We start from the raw sequence: 17,283 nt of genomic DNA, 5'->3' as shown, positions 1-17,283 counted from the left end.
AAACCAAGTTAACGGAATGTGAGAAATACCTAGTGCAGATAACCTTTTTAGTAAGGTGGAATGACAGACAGTGTCGAATGCAGCACTGAGGTCAAGAAGAACAAGGATTGTGATTAGGCCTGAGTCTGCAGCCACTAAAAGATCATTAGTGATCTTAATTAGTGCCGTCTCAGTGCTGTGTAAACGTTGAAAGCCTGACTGGAATGGTTCGTATAAACTGTTAGCAGATAAATGCTGATGTAGTTGGGAAGCCACAGTTTTTTCAAGAACCTTTGAAATAAAATTATTAAAGTCAGTAGGGTCAGCCCCAAGCTTTTTCAGTAAGGGGTGAATCACTGCAGTTTTCATAGACTGCTGAACAATTCCGGTGGAAAATGACAAGTGAATAATTGAAGCAACAAGAGGAGCTAACGAGGAAAGGCAGGCTTTAACCAGAACAGTGGGAATTGGATCCAGGTGACAGGTCGAATGCTTAGAGTTATTGATGAGATCCATGATTTCTGAGGTGGAGGGAAGCTCAAACATAGAAAATGAATGAGTAGGAGGAGGAAAATCATCAATGTTGGAGTCAATAGCAGCAGAGCCTAAATTATAATGTATTGCCTGGATTTTATCATTAAAGAATGTCATTAAGGTGTTACAGAATTCGTTAGAAAGGCAGTGCAAGGAAAGAGAGTCTGGAGGACTTGTTAGCGATCTGAGCAGGGAAAAAAGTGTTCCAGAGTTCCCCTTGTTGGAAGAAATAAGGGCAGTAAAACAGGCATATGTCTTCTTTTAAGTCACTGAAATGCAACCCACAGTAGAAATACCCACAAGTTATCTTCTTGGAAGTGGTTTACTAGAATAAACCTTTTGTGGCAGTAAAAAGGATTGTTATTGGTATTTTTGAACATGAGAAAGGTGCTATATAAATAAAATATATATATTTTTTGTGAACACCAGTAATTCTTCTGAAAAATGCTATCCTGTCAGTTACAGGCTAAAAAATTGTTGATACTACAAAGTGTGCTAGATACAATACTTGAGGTATTTGACTATGTGAAACTACAGTACATATTAGAACAGTGTAGAGGAAAACTGGCTATTCAACCCAACGAAGCCTGCCAATCTTATCCACTTAATTCTTCCAAAATAACATCAAGTTGAGTTTTGAAAGTCCATAAAGTCCTACTATCTTTCAAACTACTTGGCAACTTATTCCATTTGTCTGTGTTCTCTGTGTGAAGAAAAAATTCCTAATGTTTGTGTGAAGCTTGCCACTAACAAGTTTCCAATTGTGCCCTTGTGTTCTTGATGAACTCATTGTAAAGTAACAGTCTCAATCCACTGTATTCATTCCCTGCATAATTTTAAACATTTGAATAATTTCTCCTCTTAATCTCCTTTTGCTTAAACTGAAAAGACTCAGCTGTTGTAATCTTTCCTCATAACTCATCCCATGTGCACCTTGAATCTGCCTAACTGCTCTTCCCTAAACTTTTTCTAGTGCTACTATGTTCTTTGTGTAACCTGGGAACCAATACTGCACACAGTACTCCAGATGATATTTAACCAGTTGTTATAAAGCTTGAGCATATCCTCCATTGTCTTGCACTCTAAACATTGGGCTATATAACTTAACATTCTGTCAGCGTGCAGAACTCATTAAGAAGGCTATCTGGCAGTTGATAGCATTGAGTCCACTGCAACTCCTAAATCCTTCTCAAAAGGTGTGCTTTCGATTTTCAGATTTCCCATTGTATATTCAAACTTAACACTTTCACTTCATACATGTAATACTTTACATTTACTTACATTAAATTTTATCTGCCACAAATCTGCCAACCCTGTATACGGTCCAAGTCCCTCTGTAATGACAGCATGGATTCAAGATTAACTGCCAATCCACCTAGCCTGGTATGATGCAGACCATTTTATGTCAGGGTTAGGGCAATTCATCCCCTAATATTATAGTTAAAAATTAGTTAAGATGCTACTGAATAGTCAAAAGTTTCAGAACAAGGAGGAATTTTGAGTTAATGGACTATATCTCAGCATCTTGTAAACCCTCAGCTGCCTTCTGCCACATTCTAAAACAGACACAATAAAGGTGCAATTCACATGTATCAGTCTTGTATAAATATTATTGCTGCTTCATTGTCAGTACTTAAAATTAAGCTTTATAGCATCTTTGCGAAAGGGAATACCATCAGTATTGACTTAAATATTAAGTGCTTTGTGCATAGGAGATGAGTTTTATAGGTAAAATGTATTTATTATTATTATTATTATTATTATGACTTACTGAAATAGTATCCGAGAAATATTACATTTTTTTATTTAGCAATGCTATCCTTGTGGTTGTTGTCAAAATGGTAGTTCTTTTTGTCATTGTGTATACCAGATGTCTTTTTCAAATGTACTTCCACCGTAAAAGAATTTTTAGCCTAATGTATTTCTCTGATATTGATGATATTATGTCAAAGATTCAAAACCCCTCATTCTTTTTCCAAACAGCACTTATGGACTCTAATGGTTGAGGAAGCTGACCTTTTGGGCCAACTCAAGGTAAGAATAAGACTAGGGTACAGATTATTACTGTGTTGCTGAGCTTGTTTCAATGATTTGTAGAAAATGGTTTAACTGTTTGTTTCTGTATGGTTTCTTACAGATAATTAAAGATTTTTACCTGTTGGGGCGTGGAGAGCTCTTTCAAGTATTTATAGACCATGCACAGCTGATGCTGAAGACACCACCCACTGCTGTCACTGAACATGGTGAGAACAGTTTACAGATTGGAAATAGTTGATTTAAATAATTAATGATTTGTGAAGAAAAATATATATTAGAGAAGATGTTTTAGATATGGCCTGCAGCTTTAAATTTCTAAGAGTTAATATCTCTGACGATATATTGAATATAGTGAAGAAAGCTCAGTAACACTTTTACTTCCTTAGATGACTGAGGAAAGCCTGAATTTCTGACTCTATGTTCACCAACAGGCAATAATGCTACCTGAGGCAAGGTACATTTGCAACTATAGACTTTTTGAATCATATTAGACATCAGCAAGGCATTCAGAGTAAAAGCATCTCTCTATGGTCTTACATTAAAACTCGCAGTAAAATGTGGCAAATGCCATAATCTTTTATTCACAGCAATCAGTGACTTGATGATTATACTCTTCTTGTTTGTTCCTGATCTGCTGAACAAAATCTCCATAGTTGGTCTCTTGCTGGACATCTTGCATTGATTGGATGGTGATAATGTATTTTTTGCAAACACTTGTAAGAGAATGGTAGATGGGAATCATGGGCAAATGTTTAGATATAATTGTTATACTTTTGTTTTATTGAATTATATAATTATATTAGGCCAGTCCGTTTAGTCCAAGGGCTTAGATTTAATCAATATATTTATAGTTTATTGGACTTGTTTATTCGGCCATTCACAAATAACATTCTTCACTTATGTAACATAGATTCCATCTTTTTAGAGAAATGTGAAATACAAAAAAAAAAAGAGCAAGCCTGCCAGTACCACCTATGTATATACCCTCAACAGTGCCCTTTCTAAGATTTTATAGCTTTCTGACAAAAATCAGAAATAAGGTACAACACAGTATTTAAATGGACATTGCTATACCAAAATTGCAGTTTTGTTCTTTTTTGCTTTCAGCTTAATATGTATTCCATTAATAACTTAATATTTTATTTTGAGACCTTAGCAGCATAGCCTCAATATTAAATTTAAACTCGATCAAAGTTAAAAAAAAAAAAAAGATACATTATTTCTTTAATCATACATATTAAATGAACTTCATCTTTAAATTAGCATTACATTCTGAAATGTCTTTAATCCAGTTTAGAGTCACAGAGAATGACAACACTGGGCACAAGGCAGAAACCAGTCTTGAACATGGTGTCAGTCCATCAATCCTGTTTACACACACTCACTCTCACACTTGTATAGGGCCAATTTAGGATTATCAGTTAACCTAACATGCATGTGTTTAGGGGAGGTAAGATGAAAACTGGAGTACCAAAGGAAAACACATCCACAATGGGAAGAATGTTATAGACGTTCTTCTGATGAAGCCCAGCAACATGATTAAATTCTAGAATGCTGGATCAATGAGACAGTATGTATAAGCACTGTGACACTTTAAGGTTTAAACTGATTATTTTTGTTATATAGTATGGGAGAAATGATGCTTGAAATCAGTTGTTATCAAAAGAAATTAATTTAATGACATAACATATACAATACAGAATTATAAATATAATTATTATATTTTATTGTTATCCTTATTATAATTCATATTATATGTCAGGCCTAGTATCTCCTAGGTCACTAAACCTTGATTAAAAAATGGGAAAAAATTGAATTATACAAGAAGGTAACCAGTCCTGGAAGGGGCAGTAGTTCATTATTGTCATTATTGTCAGATGTGAAGAACACAGTAAAATCATTACCTTTGTGTGCTAATCAGCATGCAACACCTCTGGCTCCATTATTACTGGACAGAACTATGTTACGTCAGAACTTTTGTCTTCCTTATGTGAAAAATCTCATTACAGTACACATATGTCATACCCTTTGGCCACAAGGGAAGGAAGCATTATATACTTTACCATGCTAAAGTCTGGTGTCCCCTGGCCAAATTACATGTTTGTTGACATTCTCAGTATGAAATAGTGAAGACAACCTTAACAGCAAACAAAGTAAAACAGTGACATTTTATGAAATTGTTAATGTACAGCTAAGATGTATTTGAAGGACTAAAAAAACAGTAAAAAAAAATATGAACGTAAATGTAACTTTTTCAAAATTGTAGGTATCCTATTAATTTTATACTTAGTATCACCTCTTTCACAAAAATTACAGTTTGTCAATGTTTTTTATAATCAGTCTATGATTTTTTGTTTGGGAAGTTTTTCCCCCATGCTTTCTTGCTTGGGATCTCTTGCATCCACAGTGCGTTTAAGAGCTACTCAGATTTTCAATGATATTGAATTCTGGAGACCACGAGGATCATTCCAAAGCCTTTACCTTGTGATTCATGAGATACTGCTTAGTAGATTTTGAAGTGCCCTTTGGAGCGTTGTTCTGTTCTGGTAGCCATCCTTTTTTCGGTTTCAGTTTCCTGACTAATTGTCCCACGTTTTTCTTGAGCATTTTTGATATATAGTGGAATCCATTCTACCCTGTACTCGTAGAATGTTTAATGTGCCACAAGCTGCCACACAATTCAAGAGTTTAATAAATCCACCCTCGTACTTAACAGTTAGCAAGAAGTTTATTTCTTCAAATGCTGCTTTATTTCTAAAAATAAAACCTTTGTAGTTGTTGACAAAGAATTTGATATAAATTACACTTCATCTATTATAGTGCTTATCAACAAAATATATTATTTGGCCAAAGTTATCCTAACTTTGCATGGAACTGCAAAATATTAATAACAAGCAAAAGAAGATTAAGAAGAGACATTATTGAAATGTTTAAAATTATGAAGGGAATTAGTATGGTGGATTGAGACAGTTGTTTTAAAATGAGTTCATCAAGAACACAGGGACACGATTGAAAACTTAAGGGCAAATTTCGCACAAACATTAGGAAGTTTTTCTTTACACAGAGAACTGTAGGCACATGGAATAAGTTATCACGTAGTGTGGTAGACAGTAGGACTTTAGTGACTTTCAAAACTATACTTCATGCTATTTTGGAAGAATTAAGTGGATAGGAATAGTGAGCTTTGTTGTGCTGAATGTCCTGTTCCCAAGTAGATTGTTGTGATGTTCTAATAACAGGTCATTTTGTAATCCGCATTTAAATTAATGCACATCTTAGGGCTATGGGTGAAAAACTAGAGTGCCCAAAAGAAAAACCTACACAGACATCAGATGAATGTGAAAACTCAAAGACAGATGGTTCTTGAGCTGAGATTAGAAAATTAGAACAATCCTTTTTTCCCCTGAGAGCTACTTTTACGAAATGAAAATGGTAGAGAGCTACTTATGTTTTCTAATGTTTATTCTCATAGCTTATTCCAAGCCAAACAAACTGAATAAGCTTGTTTTGCCTGAACATTTACAAAATGTTGGTGTCCACAACTCATATTTTGCATTAAAACATCACAAAAAAATATTTAGTTCACCTGCTAGTGCTATGTATGTCTGAAAGCATTTTCTAGTGTATCTCACACTATTGAATTAAAATATGAATGTTGTCAAAACAAACAATGCAATTACAAATACACAGATATTACTTATTAATTTGTCATTTTGTTAAATGTCACTGTTTCACATCACAAGATTGTTCACATGTCCATTTGCATGTGTGATGTGTTTTTTAGTTAGGCAGATGACTGGCATTGCATGGAGTCAACAAGAGAGGTGTATTGGTGGAGTGTAGCCACTTAGGTTCACTCTTATGGAGTGATTTAAATTTTCATCTGTCAGTCTTGTTCTGAACTTTAGATTTCATGACATTCATGTTAGAATAGGCAGACTCACAGAAGTATGTGGACCCAAACAAAGCAGACTTTTTCCAGAGCTGCTTGGTGAAGATTCTTATAATTATCTGGCTCCAGAAATGCTGAGAATGCTGTTGAGACTTTAAGTGCACATTATTTTGAAGGTTTACTAATTAATCTCTCTATTATAAAAAAAAAATCCTGTGGAATGAATGACTGACTAGTAGACGATACGTGATCTTCACATTAAGATCACAAAAGACAAATAAAAGAACTGTGAGATGAAAGAGAATGGGCAATAAAAAAAAAAGTAGTGTAAAGGGAAGGAGCACACACAGATAAGGTTTCTCAGTGCACATTATTCAATGCACAAAACGTAGATTTACACAATAATGGAACATACACTATGAGAATCTGTGGACCCGCAACAGTTAAAGCAACAAGAAGTTTTATTTCAAAGAAAACACAATTCAGTCAGGTGTATATTTATGATGATGGAGAAGCGATCACAACGTGAGCAGCAGAGACACAAAGTAGGAAAAAGGATAGCGGCTGTAAAGGCCACAGCACGCGAGCATAGTTATATGTCCAGTAAGAAAGAATTTAACTAGGCCCGGGGTCATAAATAAAAGAAAAGTATTGTTTTTACAACGTCACGCGAGACCAGGCAGTGAGACCTCATTTAAAACAACTTCACAGACATCTAACCCTAGCATCTGTCAGACAAGCATCATGTGCTCCAAGTTCTTAAAACAACGACAAGAGACAAGCAAAACGTGCAGCTCGCCAGCAGCAGAAAGACAGGAGATGATGTGATGGCATACCTTAGGGTGCGTTCACCCGCGCCTCCCCTTCACAACTCAAGCAGCGTTATACATTGTGAGAGAAAGAGATGTAACCACGCAAAGAACCAACAATAAAGGACAAGTATTGTTTTTACAAAAGTTTTTAAAGTAAAAGTGAAAATAATGCATACGTAACAATTCCCAAGAAAATAACAATCTCTTTAAATTGTATATTGCCTGCCTAAGGTAAAGTCATTCCTGATGGAGGACGGCAGGAATCGTGGGAAAGAGGGGTCCTTTCATCGGATTAGCGCTATTTCAGATGTGGAATGGCAAAATGAAGGAGGCAGCTTGATGAATGAGGTCTCCAGGACTTAAAACAAATCCAAATCATATTATGTGATATCATCTAATGTGAAATTCTACTCCATACTTCTAGAATTTTTGTCTTTATACTGTATTGAGGATTTATTCTGTTCTATGTATTGTACTGTATTGTATTGTATTGTATTGACACCCACTGCACGCCCAGCCTCCCTGGAAAGGGGGGTCTCTTTGAACTGACTTTCCCAAGGTTTCTTCAATTTTTCACCTACAAGGGTTTATTTTTAGGGAGTTTTTTTCTGGTCTTCTTAGAGGGTCAAGGCTGGAGGGCTGTTAGGAAGCAGGGCCTGTTAAAGCCCATTGCAGCACTTCTTGTGTTTTGGGTTATACAAAAAATAAATTGTATTGTATATCCGGTAAACCAAACACGGGGGTGGATGAGCGAAGCAAGCAGGTGGCGGAGCCCTCTAGTATATAATATATAAAATCCAATGTCCGTATGTCTGTCCACTTTTCACAAGAGAACTACTTAACTGATTTAGATTGGGTTTTTTTCTATAATTTGCTTGAACATTCATTTTGCTATGTATCATAGTTTGCTTGCGGTACCGATTTTTTTTTGCCAGAATCCAAGAAACATGCAGCGGGTCGAGGAGAGGAGCCTTCCTCATTTACTTGCCAGCTTTGGGGCGTGACTCCGCTTAGCTAGCTAACGAAAGAACAATTGAATTCAACTTTGTTTGATATTTAAAATAAAGTGTTACTTAGGTCTTGATGAGTTTGAGTCCGGATATTCTCTTAAGTGAATGCCATATTGAAAAGATAGATTATGGATCGTGATTTTGTGTTAAAAGGATTGTGATATGAATTTTTGGAAAGATCGCCCAACCCTAATTTGACTAATGAAGTTTTCAAATTTACGTAGGATTCATTAACTCTTTGGCGAACTACTTGGAATGGGATTGCAAGCTACCGGTAGAGACCCCTAATCTAGACAAGAACAGACCATTTAGTCAAAAAGAGCTCACCAGTTGTATTCACTTAATTCTTCTAAAAAACATCAAGTCTAGTTTTGAAAGTCCCTAAAGTCTTACTGTCTACCATGCTATTTGGTAGATCATTCCAAGTGTTCTCTGTGTAAAGAAAAACTTCACAAGCCTCAACAAGCAAAAGAAACAATCAAAATATATATAATAAGGAGACATGATTGAAATGTTTAAAATTATGAAGGGAATTAGTATGGTGGATCCAAACTGCTATTTTAAAATGAGTTCATCAAGAACACAGGGACACAATTGGAAACTTGTTAAGGGTAAATTTCATATAAACATTAGGAAGTTTTTCTTTACACAGAGAACTGTAGACACATGGAATAAGTTACCAAGTAGTGTGGTAGACAGCAGGACTTTAGAGGATTTTCCAACCCAGAGCTGTAATCAGTAGTGGTGATCACTGTGCTGCCATTTATTTATTTTATTGGCTTGGTGTGGCAACATAACTTTGTGTACAAAGTCATGGAAGTTCTGGTAGCATGAGTTATGACTTAAGATTTTATTTATTTTTTTTACCTCACAGATCAACGGGAACATTTGTAACAATTGTCATTTGAATCACTGATTTCATTATTTGTTTGTACCCACTGATTGCTTCTCTTGTCTAAATGTGTAAATGAGTCATTATTTGTTTTAAGTATGTGGTCTAAGAAATTCTCACTTCTGAGGCAAACGGTATTCTTTATTTGGGTTGTTATTTTATTTATTTATTTATTTATTTTACTAGCCAGGATTCATCTGCTAATTGCAATAATCTGGACAGCTGATTTTCATTATGAACATTTATGGAACTCTGTATTATTTTACAATAATTCATGGTTAGGGCAAGGTTCATGACTTATTTATGTTTTGTTATTGTTCGAATGTATTGCTCTAAATAGGAGTGTTGCAAAGTATACATATCAATCATCTTTTCTGATGCAATATAATATTACTGATTAAACCATTTCATTGTTTAGTGTATGTTGTTACTTCTGTATTAGAGTCCAGGGTCCAGTAGTGATGTCATGGTGGTCACCTGTTCTCTTTTTTTCTTTGTGCTTCCATATTGAGTGTCAGTAGTGTCAGTGGTATGCAAATGTTTGGGCACCCTTGCTAAAAATGTCTCTTACTGTGAATTTTTAAGTGAGCAGAAGATGAACTGAACTCCAAAAGGGAAAAGGGTAAAGATGACATATTTATTTTTAGCATTTTATGCAAGATTAGTATATTGTTTATATTTTGTACAATTGCACTGTACAGTGAAAAATTGAAAGGGGCACCATGCAAATGTTTTGGCACCACAACATATTTGACGTCTCAGATAACTTTTACCAAGGTCTCAGACCTTAATTAGCTCATCATTGGGTTTATAGATTGTTCACAGTCATCAGTAGAAAAACCCAGGGGATGCAAATTGTAAAGCTGTATACATCATCTGACCCCTCAAACCTTGTCCCAACAATCAGCAGACATGGGCTCATCTAAGCAGCTAGCTGTCTGGCAAAAATAAAATAAGTGATGCTCACAAAGCAGGAGAAGGCCACAAGAAGATAGCAAAGCATTTTCAGGTAGCTCTTTTCTCAATTTGTAATGTTATTAAGAAATGGCAGTTAACTGGAACTGTGGAGGTCAAGTTGAGGCCTGGAAGACCAAGAACACTTTCTGAAAGAACTGCCCCTTGAAATGCTAGAAAGGCTAATAGAAAAAACCCATTTGACTGCAAAAGACCCTCAGGAAGATTTTGCAGACTCAGAGTGGTGGTGCACTATTGTATTGTACAGCAACGCCTGAACAGATGGTAGAGTTAGTAGAAGAAAAATTTTCCTGGGTCTTAGCCACAAACTTCAGTGCCTGAAGTTTGTAAATGAACATCTAAATAAGCCTGGTGCATTTTGAAAGCAAGTCCTTTGAACTGATGTATTCAAAATAGATCCTTTTGGCCACAATGTGCAAAGGTATGTTTGGAGAGAAAAAGGGTTCAGAATTCCAGGAAGAGAACACTTCAACTGTTAAGCATGGTGGTGGATCAATCATTTTGTAGGCTTGTGTTGCAGCCAGTGGCACAGTGAGCATGTCATTGCTAAGAGTGAAGAATGGATTCAAATAAATACCAGAAAATTCTGAAAGCAAGCATCACACAATTTATAAAAACCTTCAAGTTAAAATGAGGATGGGTTCTAAAACATGATAATGATCAAAAACACACCTCAACATCTGCAATGGTACCTCAAGTGGCACAAGCTGACAGTTTTGCTAATGCCCTCATAGTCCCCAGACCTAAACGTCTTTGGAAATTTGTGGATAAATCTCAAAAGAGCAATGCATGCAAGACGGTCCAAGAATCTTGCAGAATTAGAGGCTTTTTGCAAACATGAATGGGTGAAATACCACAAGTAAGAACTGAAGGACTATTAGCTGGCTACAAAAAGTGTTTACAAGCTAGTTTACAAGTGCTGGGCAGCTTCTTAGATGAGCCCATGGCCGCTTATTGTTGGGACAAGGTTTGAGAGGTCAGAGAATTTATACAACTTTACAATCTGTATTACCTGGGGTTTTCAAACAATGACTGTGAACAAGCCATAGACCTAACAAGGTAATTAAGGTCTGAGACCTTGGTAAATCTTATTTGAGACCTCAAATATGTGTTGGTACCAAAACATTTGCATGGTGCTCCTTTGTTTTTTAACTGTACAGTACAATTGTACAAAAAATAAACAATACACTAATCTTGCATAAAATGTTGAAAAGAAATGTGTCGTCTTTAACGTTACGTCTTTTTGTGATCAGTTCATCTTCTACTCACTTAACTATTCACAGTAACAGACATTTTAAGCAAGGGTGCCCAGACTTTTTCATGACACTGAAGTCATACTGCTCATGTTTTCCAAATCATTTAAGGGTACACATTTCTTACACTGAAATCACTATTGATAAGAGTTATGCTGTGTCAAGAGTTTGTTTTGTTCAGATCATCATGGATTATAGTTTTCACATTGCAGTATATAAAAGAAATGAACAAGGGAATCATCTTAAATGAAGTCAGAATATACAGCTGAAAAATTGTTGCCTGTATTAGAAATTATAATTTAGTCTTCCCATTATTTACTTGATGAAAAATGTCCATATGTAACATTTACTTATTAGATACTGTGAAACTGACAATTTAGTATTTTCATTTTCTATATACTCATATTTCATAACTGGATAATCTTTATTTCTAGATGTAAATGTGGCTTTCCAGCAGTCTGCTCACAAAGTGCTTTTGGATGATGATAACCTGCTTCCCCTTCTTCATCTTACCATTGATTATCAAAGCAAAGAAACTAAAGGTACAAAGCAGGTTTATTCATGTGCTTCACACTGTGAAAATGATCTGACTGCATGTCCTTTACATTTGTATGTAGTATGTTGAATTCTTTTTCCTTCACTTTTTTCATATGTAAATTACTTTGAAGTAATGGACATGAATCTAAGTGCATTATTTCCAGTTAAGTGCAGCTTCATACTAAATTTGAATATGAATTGAAAATGTGCATTGAAAGTGTCTGAGATTTGCTTGTTTTAATCTGACATACACTTGTAGTGTATTGTAGGCAGCTCATTAATATTTACAATATAATATAGGTTTTGTTTTCTTGATTAGAGTTTTTATGTAATTGACGAGATCTTAATTATACTTAGAAAATATTTGTACTTTTTTCTAGTAATAGAGGTTGATTTTTCGATAATGTTAGTTGCAGTGGTTATTTAAGGTTTCTGTGAATGTTCTTCTCATGTTTCTTTAGGATTTCAATAGGTTCACTATTTATCATCAATTATAGCTAAAAAAAAAAAGTGACTGTAATGCCATAAAGGAATTTTGTAAAACAAAATACTTTTTGTAAATTACCTTTCTCTTGTTGTTTTCCATATTACATTCTACTTGCTGAAAATCTGAGGTACAGAATACATTGTGAAAGTGAAAGCAGTGTAGAAAAACATTCAGAATACCGAAAAAAGACAGGAAAGCACTGAAGATGCATAGTGTATTTTGTGAACACTTTTACACTGTTAACTATTGGAAATGGGGTATTCAGTTCTTTTTGACACCGTTCAGTTTACTTTCTTAACCCAAATAATAATTTTAAAATGTAAATAGAGAAATATGTAAATGTTGATGTAGTATATACAGAAAATATAGAGGGTGGTTTTAAGTCCAAATTCCAGCTGTCCCAGATGTAAAGATCTAAAGTTACCTACAATTTTTAGTGATATTTGCTCACTCAGGCCTGTCTTTGTTTCTAATGGAGGTGGGTAAAACCATCATGAGAAGCCTCAACTTAAAAGAGTGGTATGTATTTCCGGGCCATTTTGCAAAGTATGCAAAATAACTTTACACCTTATTAAAATAGTGAAAGCGAATCAGAAGAATGCAAATTAAGCAGTGTTGATGCTTTCTTTTTTTATTAAAAAATATCAACATTTAACACTAGAATTACCAAAGCCTACGGAATAAAACTCATAAACCCGGCCCACCTTAAATCTATTCGCACCTCTCTGTCAGCGTCTTTTGTCTTGCAAATGTGTCGATCAAGTCAAGCAGCAAGCAGCCTGCTATCCCATTACGCCGCCCACCACCACAGTTACAGTATAGTATAGTATAGCAATATAAAGTAGTACTTGAGGGTTTTACTTCTATTGCAGACAAAGCCTGTGTTTGTTCATCTATTTGTGTCAATGTCCTGGTTTTTATAGCTTGTAATATTTGCTGCCCAGTAATAAAATTGAAAGTTAGGTAGAGCCATGCTACCTTCTGTCTTTGTAGGGTCATCCTTTGGTTTCATGGATGTTTTGAAATCCAAATAAATGAGGTTGTGATTGAATCAATTGAATTGAATTTCTTAAAAAATGATTTAGTGATGTATATTGGAATGCTTTGAAGTAGAAAAAGAAGCTTAGGAAGGATATTCATCTTGACAATGTTAATTCTTCCAGCTAAAGTGAGATGAAGGTTAGACCATTTATGCATATCTTGCTTGTGTTTTTCCGTGCACACGGAAGAATTTTGTTGATAAAGAGCTTTATGTTTACTTGTGATGTTTACCCCTAGGTATTTAAATTCATCTGCGATGATATAAGGGAAGGTGTCCAATCTAATATTGTGTGCTTGAGAGTTCACTGTAAAGAGAACACTTTTATTCAAATTAATTCTGAGAACAGAAATCTTTTGAAATTATGTTAGAGCTGTTAGGACTACAGGCACAGTATTTTGTGGATTTGATATTTATAGTACCATATCATCTGAATATAGTGAAATTTTATGTTCAAGTCCTCCTCTGATAATCCCCTTTATCTCATAAGCATTTCGACAGTGAACTGTCAGCAGCTCAATGGAGATCACGAAAAGCAGTGTTGTCTAGTACTACGTTCTAGTTTGAAGTAGTCTGAAATAATGTTGTTAATACAAGCTTCTGGACTGGTATACAGTAGCTTGATCCTTGCACATTTGTTGAGGCCAAACCTAAATTTCTCCAATGTAGTGAAAAAGGTAGTTCCATTCAAGCATATGAAATGCTTTGTCTGCATCCAATGTTAATATCTCCGGGGTGTTGTAGCAAGTTCCTCAAAACACAATATGAGGAGCCAGATACACACAAGAACCTTCTACGCTTAGTAAAAGATTAATTATGTCAGGTTCGTAAACAGACAAAACCTTATCCCTAATTTGATCTCTTCATTGAGGGAGGTGTCCTTTATAAACCAAAAAAGTAACCACCAGATTATTTAAGTCAATTAAACAGAGTATACTAGCCAACCCGCTGCGTACCATACGCCGCATAATCAGGCTGTTTTTTTAATAATTTTTAAGCACTGAGAGAAAATTAACATTTGAAAAATCAGTAATGTAATAAATCAGCAAGAAAGGCAACATTGTAACAATGCACGGAACGAACCAACACACAATCGTCCGTGACTGAAAACTGGCAGACCGCAATCAGAAGAATGATCAATTGTCCAGGGTGGAGGTCATGGTGATGTGCTTTCGCAGTGACAACATTCATAAGTCCCCTGTATTGCTCTACACGCAAATCTTGTTGATGTGAGCGAAGGTAATGTAGACGCGCGCCTTCTGTTCTGACATATGCGTCAACGATGTATTGCTGGAAGAGTTTGCCACTGGAATGCAAGACACTAAATGAAGATCTCATGGCAAGCCTGAAAGCATAAAATTGGAGCTGTGTGACTCGCGTTCTTTTCGCGCTTTGCTTTTCCTCAACATGCGTTAATTGTATGTGCCAGCCTGGATCTCTGTAAGGGAATAGCAGTGGATAAACCATGGGGTCACAGTTCATATTGAGAACAGAGATACGCTTGCAAGCATCTCCCTTTGGATATATGCAAATGTCTCGTTGTGCAGGAGGTTCCCCGGTCTTCACCTACAAAGATAGTAGCAACATCAGTTTGACAGGACGGGGCGTTATACCTTCTCATATCCAGACCTCGATTTTCCATGAACACCATTCGTACAGCAGTAACAGGGTTACCATGAGTGATAATGTCATGCATCTGCATGTAAGACTCTGCGAAGGGATTAACCTGTCGTATTATGTTGTCTAGTTGAAGCAACAAAATGTCACTGCAAGCGCTATTACATTCCTTTTGCAAACGGTGACTAGTAGCCTCAGCAGAATCGAAGATATATAGCTAACCATATTGTGGTGACGTGTCAGGATTGTTATATAAAGGAGAGACCTGGTGATAAATTTGACCGTGGATTCTGAAAGCATACGGTCCTTGTCCAGATGGCTGAGCGATTTGTGCGCCCATTGACGCAAAAGCTAAAGCAGAGTTGTATTCCCTGATATGATCACAGTAATTTCGGGACAGCGGGTTCTTGCCAGTCAAGAGGTCTTCCAATAAAAGAGGGGGTTTGGATAGCGGTGGCAAAGACACCTTGCCGGCATGACAACACCTAGTGTAATGTCCGGATTTGTTGACCTCTGCTGGCCAATGAAGAGCTTTGCAAGAAGCACATAGTGCAGTAGAAAGGCCAATGTTATGTTCTTGGACGTGAATGGCGGTATCTTCTTGAAAAGCTGCAGAAAAGTGAATGCGATGTTTGTGCATGAACGATTTAGTGCTGTGTTGACACTGAAGGGAATTAGAATGAGTTGTGTCAAAGCATTGCTGGCAATGTTCACATTGCATAATTCGTTCAGTGGAGTGTGTTTTTAAATGCATGTTGAGAAATCTCTGCACTCGGAACGTTTTTGAACAAATCGTGCATTCAAAGATCTGTTTGGAATACATTTGCTCAGTGGAGTGGGTGTTTAAGTGTGCTTTGAGATATTTCTGGCGTGTGAAGGTTTTGGAGCAGTGTTGACACTGAAAAGAATTCATCAGGGAATGTGTTTTGAGATGGTTAGTAAGGTATCTGCATGCGTGAAAGTGTTTGTCGCAAATTTTGCATACAAATCTTTGTGTTGAATGGATCTGCATATGGTTGTGGAGATCCATCTCACCTGTGAAGTCCTCGTTACAAAATGTGCAATTGAAGGTGAGAGTGGAATGAGTCTGTAAGTGTTTTTTGAGAGCGCGAGTTGTCTCGAAGCATTGTTGGCAATGTTCACATTGCATCATTCGGTTAGTGTTGTGTTTTTTCAAATGTGCGTTCAGATATCTGTGCACTCTGAAGCTTTTGGAACAAAAGGTGCATTGAAAGTCCTGTGTGGAATGCGTGTGTTCAGGGAGGTGTCTTTAAATGTTTTTCAGGAAGAGGAGAGTGGGCAGGTGACGTCACATTAGTTTGGCGAGCAAGTGGGTGTGCACCCTGTGTGCCCTTACCGACAGAGTCAAAAGATGACACCAGAAGGTTACCACGTGGGTATTTGAGAGGCATGAGAACCTCGTAATGCCCATGACCCAAAGGACCGCTAAAGAGCAGGGATATGAAGAGACGCTGGGCCGGATTGTAAACTCGAGGAGAGGCATGAGGACGTTCTTGGAAGTAAATGCTGATAGTAGCTTGAAGGATTTGGGACATTGCCACAACTTCTGCCTCGCCACCATAGACTCCGGACGTATTCATGTAATCAGCGTATTGTTGGGCAGACTGTATAACAATTCCTATGTGACTAAGAACAACGGACACCACGTCACCGAAGTTATCCCAATGTTGGCAAACAAAGCTAACAGCCATGTTACAAAGCTTGAGAGCTTGAGACATTTCTCCAAAAAAACCCGACTGACAGAAACAAACAGTTACCTGAAGCAGGAAATTCTATAACATTGAAAGAAGTGTTGTTTCCATGAAATACATTTGAAGCGGTAGCCATGGAGGGCAAAAGAATAGTCAACGTGGCTCACAGGTGGGTTTGGACCGCAGCACAGACCAAAGGGAGAATGTGTTTGTTGAGCTGTTTGATTTGGCAGGCAGTGGTCTGAGGTACATTCCTGAGCACGTGGGAGGAGGGGTTGAGTTTCTGGGCGGGGCTTCGTTGTTCCTTTCGCATGGTTTTCATGGTGGGCGCGTGGTGTTGAAACCAAAAGAATAATGAAAAGTCAACGTGGCTTAGACGTGCATGTGGACTCCTAGCACAGACGAAAGGGGCTAACTGGGTGGTTGGTGAGTTTTTGCGTCCGGGCACATGGGCAGGCAGTGTGAATGCCTAGAGAGCGAGGGTAGACGCGGACCGGTGAAAAAGGA

At 36.8% G+C, this 17,283-nt stretch overlaps 1 protein-coding gene across 2 annotated transcripts in view; it reads left to right on the top strand.

Moving 5' to 3' along the window:
* The window catches only part of tubgcp4 (tubulin, gamma complex associated protein 4), a 110,435-nt gene that overhangs the window by 79,788 nt on the left and 13,364 nt on the right, over window positions 1-17,283 (top strand). For both annotated transcript variants that reach the window (XM_039773377.1, XM_039773376.1), the window contains exons 10-12: window positions 2,497-2,547; window positions 2,651-2,756; window positions 11,819-11,926. In XM_039773377.1, coding sequence (XP_039629311.1) covers window positions 2,497-2,547; window positions 2,651-2,756; window positions 11,819-11,926 — 265 coding nt within the window. The remainder of the gene's footprint in view (window positions 1-2,496; window positions 2,548-2,650; window positions 2,757-11,818; window positions 11,927-17,283) is intronic.

Source organism: Polypterus senegalus, chromosome 12 (assembly GCF_016835505.1).
Source record: "Polypterus senegalus isolate Bchr_013 chromosome 12, ASM1683550v1, whole genome shotgun sequence".
NCBI classification, from domain to species: domain Eukaryota; kingdom Metazoa; phylum Chordata; class Cladistia; order Polypteriformes; family Polypteridae; genus Polypterus; species Polypterus senegalus.
This window is presented reverse-complemented; position numbering and strand designations above follow the sequence as displayed.